We start from the raw sequence: 18,184 nt of genomic DNA on the forward strand, positions 1-18,184 counted from the left end.
TTGTTTAGTGGTAGCACTTGCACCGCCAAATGAAAAGGAGCAGTTTTGACAGTAATGAGTGTGTGAAGTGCCGTCAAGTCGCAGCCGACTTATGGCGACCCCTTTGTGGGGTTTTCATGGCAAGAGACTAACAGAGGTGGTTTGCCAGTGCCTTCCTCTGCACAGCAACCCTGGCATTCCTTGGTGGTCGGCCATCCAAATACTAACCAGGGCAGACCCTGCTTAGCTTCTGAGATCTGATGAGATCAGCTAGCCTGGGCCATCCAGGTCAGGAATTATTAAATCAACTGCATGGATCCTTGATTCTGAACAAGACTCTGCAGGTCCCTGTGGCTTTCCCACCTCTTCATTTCCTAACACATGTCTTCTCTCCAGCAATACTGCCATTTGCTTTTCAATGCTGAATATTATTCATTTCCTTTTTACCAGCCTTTGTTTCCATTGGGGACCCAAACAGGCTTTAATCATTGTCCTTGGCTCTATGTTATCCTCACAACCATTCCATGAGGCAGGTTAGGCTGAGTGTGTGTGACTGGCCCAAGGTCATCCACCAAGTTTCCATGGCATAGTGGGAATTCAATCCTGGATCTCCCAGATCCTAGTCTGACATTCTACCACACTGGCTCTAAGTGGCTAACAGTAATAGTGCCATCCTAAGAACACTTTCCTGAAAGTAAGCCTAATTGAATAGACCTGAATCGTAGTCTGAGTAAAGATGCTTAGGACAACATTGTACGCATCTAAGAAGCTGAAATAGGAGGCTGTAGTCATATCTCTCTAACAGTGAGAATATGAAAAGAAATTTACTCCAATTCTGATTTATGTTATGATAGGTTGCATGTGTATTTTCAGTTTTGCTCTTTATGTAATAACAAGCAATTGATGCACTTCCTATGTTCAGTTTTATAGTGCAGCACCACATTTAATTATTTGTTTATATTTTTTAGTACCTAGTAGGGTTGTCAGGTCCCTCTGCTCCACCGGTGGGAGCTTTGCGGGGGCGTGGCTGGGGTGCGCAATGTGTATGCGTGCACAACCCACTTGACACTGCAATGTCACTTCGGTTTTACCTGGAAGCAACACAGATAGTCTAGCAATCTCTGCTGAAAATCTGTGGTTTCCATAGAGTTTCGGCGGAGATTGCTAGAGTGTCTGCCTCACTTTCAGGTAAACCTGAAAGTGATGTCAGTGCTCTGCGTGGGTTGCGTGCACATTGCTCACCTCCCACTCCACCTGGCCCTCTTTTGCCTGCTGACCATCTGAGGGTTGGCAGGCAGCCCGGTGCATTGGCAGGCTTCTGCCCACCCCCACCGGACAATTGGCAAGCCTCGTATCTGTGTTGGAGGGGAAATAACAAAATGTTAACAATCTATTACCCTATTTCTATGAAGCTTTTCAATGCTAAATGTTGGTGGAGACCAAAGTTGAAATAATAGAAACCTTTAAGTTATCTACCTTTTGATGGGAGGTGTTCAAACTTAATGGAAGGGGTTGAAGCATCATAAATAGAAGGTATTTTCATACCATGTATTTGTCTCTTCCTGTTTTTCAGAGTGCTCTATGGAAATAAAATTACAGAGATTCCCAAGGGCCTTTTTGATGGGCTTGTGTCTCTGCAGTTGTTGTGAGTATTATTCTTCCTGTTGAGAGCAACCATAAATAAAATAAATTGTTGTGCATTTTGAATGAATGCTAATTTCATCAATGCTGGCCAGTTGCTTTGTGCACAGAAAACTCGTTAATATTTTTAGTCAACACAGGCATGTGAATCCAGAATAATATCAAATTTCATGATGGTGGCAACAATAGTCTTGAGAATTCATGCTTCAATCTGGGGCACAAGGCTTGCTGACATGCACTATGTTTAGATGATGGTAGGTGGATTATATAGTGAAGGGGTTTTACTGTTGAAGGGTGCTACTTATATTTGATGAAGAGCCTACATCTGTGATATGGGATGGAATGAACCTCTAGAAATCACAAGATATCCTGAAATTCCTATAAATGTTATATGAAAATTATATACAGGTTGAGTATCCCTTATCCGAAATGCTTGGAACCAGAATTGTTTTAAATTTCGGATTTTTTTATTTTTTGGATTTTTGAATATTTGCATATACATAATGAGATATATTGGGGATGGGACTCAAGTCTAAACACGAAATTCATTTATGTTTTATATACACCTTATATACATAGCCTGAAGGTAATTTTATACAATATATGTGAGGCATTGTGGGGAATCTGCCACTGGCGCGACTGGCCTGCACAAGTGCCATTGTATTACCCTTTGTGGGCACTCAAAAAGTTTTGGATTTTGGATCATTTTGGATATCGGATTTTCAGATAATGGCTACTCAACCTATAATTATGAAACTAATATGACAGAAAAGTAGACCATATATATGTAGCTGCAACTTTTAAAGTAACTGTATTGCAAAGACTGCTTGAATAGATACATTTAAAATGCTATTGTTCCCAGTAAGAAGCACTCTGGTATGAACTGTTTTGGAATAGGGTTGATACATTGCTGTATATTTACTCTTGTGGGGATATTTCCTTCCATTTGTAAAATATGCATTCTTCAAATGTTTAGTTAATATCTGGAATTTCTTTCCTAATCTGGAGTTCTTACACGTCATCTTTAATACTGTTTTATTTTGTAGCATATGTGATGGTGTAAAATAAAAATGGGGAAAGCTTTCTGCCCACCAAAAGAACCGTAAAAACTCTGTAAACAACAGTCTCCAAAAACATTGAAAAGACTTTACACTTGCAATGGGAATCAAGACGTTTGATTATGTTAAAATATATTGTTGGGTTACATATAACTGCTACATTTAAATAATGTGGATTTGGCTTTGAAGCTGTTACTACAAATTCATGTTGATGTTTTTCCCCCTGGGTAACTGAACCGTCTTGCTTTGGTTTGCAACCTACTGTTGAACTGTTGGAAAATTGCTTTCTGATACAATCAGATTTAGCATTTAGTTGGCAATATATTTAGATTTCTTCCTATTAGTCTTTTTGGAGACAAAATATTGAGACTGGTCTAAAGAGACCTTCCCGGTATCCAACATACCACTCTGTGTAGTGATGGTGATGCTGAGGGTGACAGCTCTCCCTATGAAGTCTGAAACTGACAATTGCTTTCTTTAAAATAAAATTAAAAAAAACTTTTGTCATACTACATCTTTGAAAAGGACTATTGAACTTTTGGATGGAACATCAACATTTTTGTATGGCATTATTCATTCAACAAGTTTCTGCATAATATAATTTGTTCAATAAACACGAGAGTTTAAAAAAAATAACAGCTCATTCCTGAGAGCTGCAGCAGCTGGGTATGGCATGGCCATGGCGGTGTTGCAGCGCTTCCAATGAGGTTTCCCAGCCACTGCAAGGCTAAAAAAGGGAATTTTTAAAATAACAATATGAAAATGGGGGGAAGCCCCACAGAAAACAGCAATGCTGTGCCAACAAAAAGATGGCGCAGCACCGCTGTTGCTGTATTTTGTTGTTGTATTTTAAAATGATGTTACCCACCCTGAGCCAGCTTGCTGGGGAGGGCGGGTTATAAGTCTAATAAAATAAATAAATAAAATAAAGGGGGCATTCCTGGGCTTAAAGGGGTTAGGAAGCTGCCTAACCTCCGGCACACCTCCACCCTCCGGCACACCACGGGAATGCCTCCTGGGACGCTGGCACGAAAACACGTGCTGGCAGGATGCTGGTGGGAGGCCGAGCCAGTGTCCAAGGGCCGCTCTGCTGCGGCAGTCCAGGGGGGCCTGCACAAGTAGCACTACACCGACGTCCGTGCCAGTTTGCATGACGCAAGTGGCATGGACACCAGCATAAGGGTCATGGCACCTCCTAAGACTATTCAGATCCCAAGCCCAGGAATGGGCTGTTAGTGTATTTGTAAGAGGGAAGATGTTTCCCATCATAAACAGTTTCCAAACATTTTGCTTTGCATACCTATAATCAGTGACTGACTTAATGTTTTGTTTTGTTTTTTAAAAAAGCTCCTATACTAATAAGATTCCTTGAATATCTACTCGTACTTTCTTCAGTGGTGCTATATAGTAAAACTGAAGCTATTGGAAATATGTACTGAAACCAGCACTGTTTTACTTATTCAGTAATACCTTGAATGGGATGTGAAGTTTAAGTTAATTTAATTGCTGATGTTACCAAGTATTCATGCTGATAAAATCCCAAAATGATTGTGAAAATCTTCAAAAGGATCACTGCAAGCTGGGTGAGTGGGCAATACAATGGCAGATGAGACGCAGTGTGGATAAGTTCAGAGTGATATTAATTGTGACAAAGCATCCTTATATACTCTCTAATTAATTTGAATGATCTATCTGTAACTACAGAGGAATGAAATGTTGAAGTCATAGAGTTCAATGAAAAGATTTAGTTCAACGCACTGCAGTTAGCTGTGAAAACATTGAATTTTATGTTAGGAATTATTAAAAAAGGAATCGAAAATAAAACTGAAAGGATCATGATATCACTGTATAATTATAGGAGCTTAATCATTGTGGAAAAAATGAACATTGAGAAATTATATTCATTCTTTCTTAAAATACTAGAATTCTGGATCACCCAAAGAAATTTATTGGCTAAAGAATGCATAAATACAGAACAATTTTTAAAACAGACACACTTTTAAAAGCCAATATTCAGTTATGTTAACATATATGAAAGCAATCATTTATCTGAGAAAAAGCAAGGTGACTGTATTCTCTCTGGTGTGCTTATTTATTTAAAACATTAATTAGCCTTTCTCCTTTGCGAAACTCAAGACAGCTTACAATATAAATAAAATGTTATAAAAACACAATAAAAACAACAATTATGAAACCTATAAAAGTTATAATTTAAAAACTTCAATTGGGATTTCCAAAAATAAAAGCTAAATCAATCAAAATGCAGTCTTAAATACAACTGTCTTCAAGTTCCTCCTGAAGTTCGACAATGAGAGGGCCAGGTGCACTTCCCTGGGGAGGATGTTCCCTAATTTTGGGGCTGTCACCAAAAATGCCCTCTCTTGTGTACCCACCAAATTAGCATCTTTAATTGGCAGGACAGTCAGGAGAGCATCTCCTCATTATTTTAATTCCTGGGAGGAATGTATGAGAGAAAACGGCACCCCACAGGTCAACAGCAATGGGGCAGAGTAAGAATCCCCCAATACTGCCTTGTGAGACCAAACTCCCAGATAGGTCTCAAACCACCATAATACGGTACCCCTTAGTCCCAGTGCTGAGAGGCAGCTCAATAGGATGCTATGTTCATTAGTATTGAAGGCTGCAAAGAGATCCAGAAGAACTAGCATGGTCACAACCTTGTCTAGTTCTCGATAGAGGTCATCAACCAAGGTGACCAAAGCACTCTCTGTTCCAAATCCTGGCCTGAAGCCAGATTGAAATGGGTCCAGAAAATCAGTCTCTTCCAAGAACCCCTGGAGCTGAGAGGCAACAACCCACTCAGGCATCTTGTCCAAGAATGGAAGACTGGAGACTGTCTGTATTTGTAGCAACCTAGGGAGTTAAGTGTTTATGTATCAAGGGAAAATTGTATTAAGGAATGGATAACGAGGAAGGCTTTCTTTGTCTGATCTTAGAGAAAAAGTGATGTTCCAGTTGTCTGATGGCTGACAAACAGGTTTGGGGCAGAAATAACAAGGGAAGAACTATGAGGTGGGGAATTGCTTAGTGGTCAAATAGTCTCTCGAAATGAGTTAACACCATGCTATATCTCTATAAACCATTAATGTGACAGCCACTGCCAAAAATGTTTTTGTATGTCCAACTCCAGTACTAACAATGTAGTCCTGAGCAGGGTTTTACCCTTTTAAGTCAAAGTCAGTAGGCTTAGATAGGAGTAGCTGGCTAGGACTGCACTGTAAATTTCACCTCTGTCCATAATGAGCAGCAGCTATCTTACATGAGTGTAAGTGGCGGGGGCTATTTGATAACTATCAATGGTATATAAATAACGCTGTCCTGTATGCCACAGTCGTTACAATGTTACAGGCATTCTTATGTTTATAAAAACCATGCTTCTGATGCTCATGAATGGAGGGAACAGTGGAGGCCTTGACTGGAAGACATTTCTCAGTGGATGTGTTGTGCAATTTTTGGTTAAAAGGAAAAACAGAATATGTTTAAATTGTCATCAGTATAATCACACAGGAATTAAATTACCATAATGTGTTTCGAATTGGATATTGCTTTTTTGCCTTTTGAAAAATTATAACCACTGCCAATTTTCTGAACTCCAACATCAATTAGAATAAGTTACAATTGATATCATAAACCTAAATTAGAACTATACCCTCTTAACACCTGCATTGCCTTTTGTTTGGGTTTAACTCTACCATGTTAGGGTTTTTCAACTTTATATATTTTGAATATTTATATATTGACTCTCCATATCAGTTGCACAAGATAGTTCACCATACAAAAAGGGAGCAGTCCAAGAAACAGCCAGGAATAACATGAAATAAAATTTAAAACAATTAAAATAACAGAAACAGCAGTAGCAGCTTAAAGCAAAGAACACACATAAAACCAAACAAGATAGAAAAGAATCACAAGGAGGAAAAGCAATAAGCCATATTAACTAAAAGCCAGCTGAAATAAAGAGGTTTTGTCCTGGCACTGAAAGATGTTAAACGATGGAACTAGGTACAGGGAAAGGAGGAGGAGTATGCTAGAATTGGAGGGGGGGGGCACTGAAATGGCCCTAAATGTTTGACCACTTGTTTCACTTCTGAATGCAGGGAAACACAAAAAAAGGTCTGGGTTGCTGAACACAGTGCCCAGCAAGACTTTACCAGAGCATTCCACCATGATGCTCTTCTTTCTTTGGAAAACTAACACCTTAATGGTCTGTAGCTCTGCCTGACTGTTATTTTCAAATGTGTAATGGTTCCTGAGGCTCCACCCCCAAATCTCTAGGAGTTTACCAACCTTGGGCTGGCAACCCTATCCCCCCGCCCTCTGCTCGTGGCTAGGGGGACCTGGTAATCCTACTTATAGAATTTGACAAAAATAAAAATGAGGAAAACAAGTAAAGCACACAACAGTGGCCTTTCTGCTTCTACCTTTGATCCAGGGTTTTTAAAAATGAAGCTTTGCCAACTATCTATCTGTGAAATTTAAGAAGATTGGAAGCAGTGCATAGTTGACATGAGGATTAAATGAGGAATTGAATACGGTTTACCCCTCAGTGTCCATGTCCGCATTTATCTGAAATAGAATAGTAGGAGAATCCAAATCATGAGCGTAGCTAAGCGTTTATTTTCAGACATAATTGGAAAATGCTGGCGAATATTATGAAATATCACCCACTTTTAATATTAAATGTTTATTTATTTTGGCTGTAAGCATATCTCTTTCATAGACCTTCATTACTCATATAGAGACTTGGAATGAAGATGTTGACTTAAGCATAGCTATTGTTTCTCAAACCAGCTGTATATCAAATTCATGTTGACGCTAATTTACATTCTGCTACTGTACATTTTCCCATATAGCTTTGTTCATTTGTATTGTTTGATATCTGTCCCCTCTTTAGTCACGTAACATATGTCACATTAATTGTATGAGAATTAATGTTAGTGTGATATAAAGTCAGACAGGAGAAAACTCTGTTCTTTCCCAGAGTGTGTCTCAGGTTATTAGGGTACTTACAATGATTTCTGGTCTGTTTAATAACGACAACAACAAACTTGTATCGAGACTGCTAGGCTGCACTTTCCAACTTAGAATAATCTAGTTTTTCTCTGATGGTTGGCTTGCATGTCTTGTTTCATTAGAAAATGAAAATGCTGATGAAGGCAAACATTACCGCAACAGCTCTGTTTCTCTCCTTCAGGCCAATTATTGAAAATGTTCTGTTCAGGGAGCTTAGAATATGACTTAAATTTGAAACACTTGAAAATTGTACTCATGTTAATAAAACAGTCGAGATAATGTCTTAATTGTTCATACAGGTCGATGATTAGCCTGTGTATTTATTTGCAACTTCAGTAGACATCTTGAAAAGAACTAAAGTTATGTTACTTTGGTAAATTATGTTTGCAGTCCTAAGAACACTTTCCTACAGTATGCACCATTATATAAAATGGAATTTACTTCTGAGTAGATCTGCTTTGGATAGTTACCTATGATATATTTTATCTTTCATCAGATGTTGCTGTAGTGTTGTAATACAATTGTGTTGTAATACACTATACAGCAGTGGTTCCCAAACTTATCGCGCCACCTCCCCCTTGGTTCCAGAAACTCAACCCCAGTGCCCCCTACCCTAGCCAAAAACACAGTTGAAGGGGCCCACCTCTAGCACACCCCTGCTGCCCCCTTGCCTCTTAGTGCCCCCAGGTAATCCCAATGCCCCCCCAGGGGGTGATACTGCCCACCTTGGGAACCAGTGCTATAAAGCATGTCCTAGGGTTTATTCTCAGTTGGTTTGGAGCACTAGCCAGGCTTGTTTATAAGTATTCAAGCTTGTTTATTGCCAACACATACTGAGAAGAATGCATGCCTCCCTCACACACCTGCACAGGAAAATCGGTAATGTTTAGGTAGCTTGTCTGTCTTAAACTCAAAAAGAACAACATAGTTCCTTGGAACAAGGGAGAGAAAAAGTAAACAGCAATCCACCAACGACCACTGTCCAATTTTTGGTAGACCCCTATGTCCCTGCTACTTGCTGAATGCTGAACTAGGTGGAGGTAGTCTAATACACCAAAGCACTTGTCAAACAAGAATCAATACTCAGAATCACTTAACAATGCTAATTTAATCCTCTATTTTGGCGTTTTCTTGAAATATTTTATCAGTCTTTACACTGAGTGAAATTCGCTACCAGAGAATGTAGTGACAGCCCCAAGCATGGACAGCTTTAAAAGGGGATCAGACAGACTCATGGAGGACAGGTCTATCAGTGACTATTAGCCATGGTGACTAAAGGGAACCTCCACATTCAAAGGCAGCAAACCTCTACATTACCAGTGCCAGGAGGCAACTGGGGAAGGCCATGGCCTCTATTCTCTGTTCCATAATAACCGGTTGGCTGCAGTGTGAGATGGGATGCTGGACTGGATGGGTTCTTCTTATGTTCTTATGTGTAATCAGAACTGAGGATTCCTATAAATGTGTGTATAAAGTGCAGTCAAGTCGCAGCTGCCTTTTGGCAACCTCAGCAAGGGGCTTTCAAGGCAAGTGCAAAGTAGAGGTGGTTTGCCATTGCCTTCCTATGCAGAGTCTTCCTTGGTGGTTTCCCATCCAAGTACCGACCCTTCTTAGCTATCAAAATCTGACAAGATTGGGCTATACCATGCCACCTTCCCTATAAATAGGTCCCCTAAATATAGTTTCAATTTGTCCCCTTAATTTCTCACCACCCCCTAATTTTTATACTAGTTCTTCATTTCCCTCTAAATCTTGCACTTTTTTCTTGTTTCTTTCAACAACTGCTTCTTGCACTCTATTAACTTCAAAAACGTCAACCTTCTTCCCTAGATTATCAATTATCATCTTCAAATCCTTCACTTCTTGCAATTGTTTAGAATCTCTTCTTTTTTTTCATTTACTTGTAATCTTTTCTCAAATAAATAAATCTTATTTTCAATATCAGTTCTAGATTCTTCCAGTTTCTACAGAATATGGTTTTCAGATATTTTGAACGCACTCACAATAATAACCTGTGTACATTCTGCAGGCATTCTTGGGGAGTCTACTGTCTCTCCTTCTAGGAAGGAGTGTACTTAGCTCCTTTTTAGACTCTAGAAGAATGACTTCTAATTACACCTCACTGTAATAAATGCTAAATTCTTTAAACATCTATTAACAGGTAATAGATTCATAAAGGGCAGAATACAAATGCAGGCACTAACTAATAAATAGTTACAAATATATTCTTAATTACATTAATTAATATGAATAGTTAAAAAGAGTAATATATAATAAACCTGCTGGTAGAAACTTGTTCACTAGGAACAAATCAATCAGTCTTAAAAGGTGTTGCCAGTAGATTCATTTTGATGTTACAGTGCTCGGGGTTTTTTCCTTTGAAGTTAATTGGCCAAGACATATAAATTACAGAAGTACAAGTGCCTCAGTGTTGGTCAGGAAGGTCCAGGATAGAAATATCTTGAGGAGGACAAATCATAATCAGTCTAACTATTATTCGAGCAGGCTTAGAGCTCCGCACTGCGGCATGGGGTGCCCTCCACGCTGGCGTAAGTTCCCATTATCCCGGGATAACCAGGCACTTAATGCTGCCACAGGGTCACGTTGGCTCCTAAGCCAACTCAGTTCATTCCTCCAGAAATGCACAGTTAAAAGCATTAAATTCTTAATCCTTTGCTAAAGTCCTCAGAAGAAGTGGGAAGAATAAGTAGATAATAAAGTTCTTATCCAGATGACTCATTACATACGCCACTTAATGAAACCAATATCCTTGAGAGTCACAGTTCGTCCCAAGATGCCCCAGCAACCATGCAGCAAGCCTGACAGGAGCCAGGCCGGCCTCAGTCTTTGCCAGAGGGCAAATGCTCTTCTGCTGTTGCCAGTGGTGCATACCTGTGGCAGGCCACAGGCTGCCAACACCCCAAATAGGCAGCACCTGGAAGTGTGTTACGCCACCAAACTCTGAGTAGAAACTGACTGTGTCTCTCTTTTTCCCTCTTTGGGAGGAACTGAAGCATCATTCTGCATGGGCAAAACAGGAGCCTGGTGTCTCGGCTCCTGCCGCAGAGCAAGCTGACCTGCTTCTTCCCCTGCAGCCAAAAGTGTAAAGAGATCCTGAGCTCATATCAGTGGACTATGGGAATTATATTTTTGTAAAAAATAAAATAAAGGCCAACCACAAGATTAGGCTGTGCAAGCCTACCTTGGTACATAGTTTGAGTACTGTGGCTTTCATGGAAGAGAATGGCAGGAAACTGTTTTCATTTTAAAGGGGGGGGAATCAAGTAGCCTTCTGTGAAACAACTAGACAAAACCACAAAGTGCAGCAATATCCAGCAGTAGGTGGCCTCATATTACTGACCTCAGAATAGAATATGGAAAGCCCATGTTCAAACATGTACTCTGCCATGGAAGCTCACTAAGGTTGCCAACCTCCAGGTGGTGGCTGGAGATTGCCTGCTATTACAATTGATCTCCAGGCGACAGAGATCAGTTCACCTGGAGAAAATGGCCGCTTTGGCAATTGGACTCTGTGGCATTGAAGTCCCTCCCCTCGCCAAGCCCCGCCCTCAGGCTCCACCCCCAAAATCTCCATGTATTTCCCAACTCAGAGCTGGCAACCCTAAAGCTCACTGGGTGACTTTGGCATCTACCTCACGGAGTTGTTGTCAGGATAAAATAGAGGAGGGCAGAATAATGAGTATAACCCTGTGGAGAATAACCCTATCGTATCCACATTGAATCTTACCATATTTTGGAAGAATGTTACGCTTTGTGGGCACTAGTTTAAAGAACCCTGTTGGTATTCAAAACTTAGAAAAATATGTTGGGGCAGGAGTGGGCTTGGGAGTCCATGGTGCCTTTACACACCTATGACAATTATATATGTTTGTGTTTGAATAGGGTTTGGTAGGCTAAAGATGTTAAGAACTGGCCCTTGCTTCTTCAGTGTTTTGTCGGAAGCTAAGCTTTGAAAATGTGAATATTTTAAGTCTTCTCTCTCTTTTTTTTACAGACTGCTGAATGCCAACAAGATCAACTGCCTAAGAGTAAACACATTTCAAGATCTTCATAATCTCAATTTGCTATCTCTGTATGACAATAAACTACAGACCATCAGCAAAGGACTTTTTGTGCCTCTCCAGTCAATTCAAACCCTGTGAGTATCCACAGATTGTGCATCATTCCCTAATGCACGCTCCCTATATCTTGCAGGAAGGGAACAATATTTTGGTTTTCTTCCTATAGTTGGCAGCCCATTCTTAAGGGGGGGCGTGCAATGGCGGCCGTGGACGGCGCTGCTGCACTGTCCCTGTGAGGCTTCTTGGCAAGAATAAAGAAATCCATTTAAAAATCGTAAAATTGGTCCATTGACTTTAGCAAGCTATTTGCTGATGTAGCTCCGCTGTAGCTTTAAGGGTCATTCCTGGGCCGATGGGTTAGGAAGCTGCCTAAAAGCAGCTCTGCCTCCAGGAATGCCCCAGAAATGCCCCCCAGGGCACCAATGCTGAGAGATATGCCAGGAAAACGGTGGCAGGGAGGTTGCACTGTCATCTCAGTGCTGCGTTGCCACGTCACTCCCTGGTGCCGGTGTATATGCCCCACGCTGGCGTCCATGCCACCTTATCACGGTGCAAGGTGGCACAGACACCGGCGCAGGGTCACACATGCTCCTATGGAGCTTCAGCTCCCCCCTTAGGATTGCAGCCATAATCCTTGGTAATTTATCTACCCGAGCGCCAGACACCAAATGCACATGTTAATGGGAAAAATCCATATAAAGTAGTTCTAGTCCTGGTATTTCCATGTACTTGCCTGTTGCAGTCGCTGTTGCTCCTTCTAGCCCTACTTATTGGCGTGTCTTGGTACAGAATAGCATTAGGACATGGTAAGGAATATCATTAGGGCTGGTTGTTATTGGTGCATCACTGCTGCTGTTAAATCTCATTCCATTTCAGGCAGCTGCCCGGGAGTTTATATTATTGCGCATGTATAGTACACTAAAAATAATGGCAAATCAAGTCCTGCAGCAAATTGCTAGTCTGTGCAGACGCTTAGGCTAGGATCTGAAGATGGAATATTTCATTTAGGTAAAAATCACTGCACTGCTTCCTGATTTGCTGCATTTCTTCTGCTAAACTTAGCTGCCATTGTATGCATTTAAATAATACCTTCCAAGATCAGGAAGCAACGCTCCAGCTGACTATGTGCTTTTCTCTGGCATGTGCATATCTGTTCTTTGGATCCTAGCCTAAACTACATTCCCTAAGAAACATGTGTTTTGTGGCTTTGCATGATTTAAAATATTTGGTATCAGTTCCTACCAAAAGCTGCATATCTCATGGATAATAAAATTTCCAATTACATTCTCACTCTCACAGAGTAAATGTTATATATCATTGTACCTTTTGGGTCATTTAGGCCAGAACAAAATATTATTTTTCAAAATATCAATTCGATACATTTTTGTTTTCTTTGTGTCTTACAGTCGGAGATGGTATCAGGTTATAAGAGAAGAGTCAAAATGGTTTTATTTTTATTAGAAATGTTGCACATACTATTTTTGACATTTTCTTGGATTGCTTTTCATCACAAGGCTATGAGAATTTTTTTAAAAATAATAATAAGCCAGGCTGCTTGGCTCCGTTAGAAATGTTTTGGTTAAAAAAATGATTGGGAGGCTTTTCTTGCCAGTGCTTGGTGAGGTCAGAACTTCATGCTGATCTTGTTCCCCAACTCCTTACCAACTTGGAAACCTCTTGTTTCACTGTGCCATATGTGAACAAAGCCATTCAGACAGGCCCCTTTTTAAGAACATGACTGATTGCATGGAGCAGCCATAATATACAGCCTTAAAACATTGGCTGCTACGTGTACTGAATCATTTTGGGTACTTTAGACCGACATATTAACCCACGTGGTTTGTCTGCACTTCATATATATCCCTGGAATGGAAACAAACCCTGTGATGCAAACTGATCCCTGTGGCGAGGTGTCCCCATCGACAGCTTTCTGTTGGATAAATGATAATAGCAGATGCATTGTATGAAAAGATGCTGTGGTCCTTTCCTTAGTTTTGCTTTTGTCACTATTTTAATTATAAGCCTATGTTTATAACAGTGATGTATTAAAATTAGGTATTAACATGCACCCTTTTTTACTCAAAAGAATGATGACCCTGAATGTAAGCTGACCGCCAACATGTTATACACTCAGACAATTTATTATTGGACATAACTGTAACTTGTATACAAATATAAGCTGACCCCCTCTTCTTCTTCTTCTTCTTCTTCTTCTTCTTCTTCTTCTTCTTCTTCTTCTTCTTCTTCTTCTTCTTCTTCTTCTTCTTCTTCTTCTTCTTGGCACATGCATGGAAAACCTACTTTTGCATTTGAGAATACTGTATTAGAAATTAAGCGCAAGCTAATTGCAGTGATAACTACAAAATGAAGAGTAATTAGGCTAGTCATATATGATTAGCTCAGATGAATATAATCAATAACTGCGAGCAAGGCTGTACCTATGGGCACCTTATTATAGGACTTATTAACACATTTTTGCTATTGCTCTGATAGGAAAAAGATCAAACTAAAGGGAGGTGCTGTTTGTTCATCCACCTCATTACAAGAAATAGAAAAACAAGCTCCGGATACAGTACAGGATATTTTTCTACAGATTAAGCATAAATAAGCCTTCTCATGGATATTTCAGGGACTTTTCAAACCAACGTATGAGTTACAACTGATATTTGGGATGTTACTTATACTTTACATGCACATACCTTTAGATGTATTGGATTATTGATTTCATTATCAGTGCTGTTTGAAAAGTATTTAAGATACTATTATCTTTAAGTGGTATGCTCAGATTTTTTAATTTCACTCTTAAGAGGAGACCTCTGACTCATCGGTAGGGTTGCCAGCTCTGGGTTGGGAAATACCTGGAGATTTTATGGGTGGAGCCTGAAGAGCGCGTAGTCTGGGAAGGGAGGGACTTCAATGGAATATAATGCTATAGAGTCCACCTTCCAAAGTGACCATTTTCTCCAGGAAAACTCTCTGTCACCTGGAGATGAGTTGTAATAGTGGGAGATCTCCAGCCACCACCTGGGGGTTGGCACCCCTACTCATCTGTGGCTTTGCCCACTGGTCTGATGGATACTGGTTTACAAATCCACGTTTAAATCTCTAGAAAGCTTTAGCTTTGCAATAACAATTTTTTTAAACTTAGCATTTTTTAAAAAAATAAAGGGGTGAATTCAGCTGCGTTGTCCTGTGCCAGGCTCCCAGATGACAAGGGTGGCTTTTGTAGACAGAAAGTCTGTGCCCTTTAAAGCACACTTTGCTATATCAATTTTTGTTTCCTCCTCGAAAGGGCTCTCTGCAAACGTAATGAGCTTAAAAAAAAAAAAGAATTTATCCCATTCAAGCGCAGCTCCATGTGGCTTCCGCCAGGCTTGGTACGTTGGAAGCTGATTCGATTACGCTACTCTTCAGATTTGTGTTTGTAAAAAACAATGATGGAGTACAGTGTCACAGGTCACTTCTGGTTAAACATCCCATCCCTCTTGCAGGCATTTAGCTCAGAATCCATTTGTGTGCGACTGCCATTTGAAGTGGCTGGCTGATTACCTGCAGGATAATCCAATAGAAACCAGCGGCGCTCGATGCAGCAGTCCACGTCGCCTTGCCAACAAACGAATCAGCCAGATCAAGAGCAAGAAGTTCCGTTGCTCAGGTAATTCATTTATCCAGGCTGTACTGCACTTTCAGTTCTGAAATAAGCAGGTCCGGAGAGCCTGCTAATCAAATCTGCAGGACAGTGTTTGCTATAATGGATATTATGGAGCATCTTTTTTTAAAAAAAATTAAATTTTGGAAATTGGATTAGTCCTCCAGAAAACCTATTTACCTTATGCATTAAAAAAGAAAAGGAGACAAACCTTTAGCCTGCCTTGTGCTTTCTTTAACTTAAAAGATAGTAAGTAATTTTAAAAGAATGCAGCGCTGTGCTGTCTGTAAACTAGATAACGTATAATTGAACCCATGTGCCAAATGTCCGATTCTTTTAGAAATGAAAGAATTCAGCTGTGTTCTCAGCAAATGTAGATGTGCTTTTTTAACATGAAATCTCTTGCGAACGAAAGTTGAAAATACTTTGGGAACTTCTTTTTTAGCCATTTTGAGATATTTCCAGAGACAACAGTACAATATCACTCTGCAAGAAATAGTCATGAAAGATATAAACCATGATTAAAATCAACATGTAATATTTGGTAATATGTGTGTAGCTGATCTGAAATATTACAGATCTACACCCCTTTCACTCATTGATCATTATTTTAGCATGTGTTTCATTTTCCAGGCATCAGCAAAGGGACATGGCCTCATGAAGTCAAAAGTCACAGTCTATTTGTTCATGTATGGGTTATACTTGTAGTAGTGATACAATAGTAATGCAGTCCTAAATAGTTACATCCCGCTAAGCCCACTGACTTCAGTTGACTTACAAAGATGTAACTCTGCTTAGTTTGCATTGTTTCTTACTTATAGTATTCAAACTTGAAGTATGAACAGTTTTTTCTGTGCCATGAGATTATTAGCTGGATTTGTACACAGTAAAATTGCGGTTGCCCTAACCTGGATGGCCCAGACTACCCTGATCTGCTCAGATCTCGGAAGCTAAGCAGGGCTGACCCTGGTTAGTATTTGGATGGGAGACCACCAAGGAAGTCCAGGGTCACTACTCAGAGGCAGGCAATGGCAAACCACCTCTGAATGTCTCTTGCCTTGAATACCCCATAAGGGGTTGCCATTAAGTTGGCTGCAACTTGACAGCACTTTCCATCACCATCATCAAATGGAATATCTTGCATAATTTAAAATGAGTATTGTTGCTCCCTTTTCCCTGAAAAGGGACCATGATAAATTTTGTTTCACATCGTGAAGTACAAATGGCAGGAGGCGCTGCTTTAGCTGGAAGAAAAATGACGTGTACCCTAGGAAGAAAACCTTTTCTTCGCAGTGAGCAATGATGTCTCATAAACTGACCTTTACCAATATAATAAAGGTAGTTGTTATCTAAGACATTCTTATATCGCAGGTGTTAATTATGTAAATAACTTAGAATTGAATGTTTGGAGGTCACCCAGTTAGGGTCCCAGTGTAAAATTTACATGATGTCTTGAACAGTAGACTTATTTGAAGGGTACACTTGGTCCAAAGCAATTGACCAGTGATGCCTGATTTTAAAGACTCGATTTTAAAGTATAGAAAAAATTGTGGTCCAAGGAATCAATACTTGAGTTTATATCACTTCAAGTGGCACCATTACCTATGAACACATCAGCAGGAAGACATTACCTTATAAGCTCAACAGTCATATTGCACTTGTTTCTTATATTGTTTTGTACTGTTCACTAGTAGTAGCACAATGAATAAATTGCAGCATGAATTCCACAACGGTGAAAGGTGCAGTCATCAGGTTTGGCTGTCAGGGGTGCGCAGTGTGTACACAGACTCATACAGGGAGACACAGCTGTGGAAAAAAACTACTTTATTCTGATCAATCAAAAGTGTTGTGGATGCTAGAGTTATGTCCAAGCAGTTTATAACTTGGCATCTGTTTGTGCAATCATAACCACAGCTTGTTTATGACAATGGATGGTGTCAGGAATTAAAGTATATTGGGACTGTGCAACATTTTGAAAAAGTTGAATGTTATTATAGCTGTTTTTTTTAAAAAAAATATGCACACTCACGATTTTGCCTTTCAATATTATTCTACTTGGAATTTGAAGAGATAAAGCATGCATTATTAGAATTGGAAAACAGGAATTCTATTAAATGTGAAATGTTCCATTCTCTTATTTCTTTAATATACCATTTCAATATATTTGGTTGGTATAATGTTTTGACATGCACTGCAACAGGTGTCAGTCATTGGTGTGTTTTTTTAATTGTGTGCTATGTACTGAAGAAACATCGGACAAATATACCATTGCACAAGCAATTATCTACTTTTACTTACCCTAATATACCCTACTTTTACTTACCCTATCTACTTTTACTTACCTCTGGTGATAGTAAACACTATGACCATTGTATTGTGGTATGTTAATTGTATTGTGGATTATTGTGTGTGTGTGTGTGTGTGTGTATATAATGTTACTTTCTGTGTTAACATTTTGTAGTCTATGTCAGTTTAGACAATGTTCTGAGGATCAACACATTTGTTTTCCAATGGTATGACAAGCCATGGAAGAATACTTCTACTATGTTTCATTACCAATCTGTAATTACTGTTACTGTGTTTGGAGAAATTTTATCGAAAGGATTTTGTCTTAATTATAATATTAGCATCTGATGGTGAGGCAAACTAAAATACAGTTTGCATGTTGAGGGCTCAGGGACCTGGAAGAAAAGCCCTTTGTTGTTGTTAAATTTCTTAATTTCCATCAGAAACTTCGCTCA

The 18,184-nt window shown here is 39.7% G+C and overlaps 1 protein-coding gene across 1 annotated transcript in view; it reads left to right on the top strand.

Moving 5' to 3' along the window:
- The window catches only part of SLIT3 (slit guidance ligand 3), a 590,119-nt gene that overhangs the window by 403,134 nt on the left and 168,801 nt on the right, over window positions 1-18,184 (top strand). The window contains exons 12-14 of the mRNA XM_056847932.1: window positions 1,553-1,624; window positions 11,728-11,871; window positions 15,286-15,449. Coding sequence (XP_056703910.1) covers window positions 1,553-1,624; window positions 11,728-11,871; window positions 15,286-15,449 — 380 coding nt within the window. The remainder of the gene's footprint in view (window positions 1-1,552; window positions 1,625-11,727; window positions 11,872-15,285; window positions 15,450-18,184) is intronic.

Source organism: Euleptes europaea, chromosome 1 (genome assembly GCF_029931775.1).
Source record: "Euleptes europaea isolate rEulEur1 chromosome 1, rEulEur1.hap1, whole genome shotgun sequence".
NCBI classification, from domain to species: Eukaryota; Metazoa; Chordata; class Lepidosauria; order Squamata; family Sphaerodactylidae; genus Euleptes; species Euleptes europaea.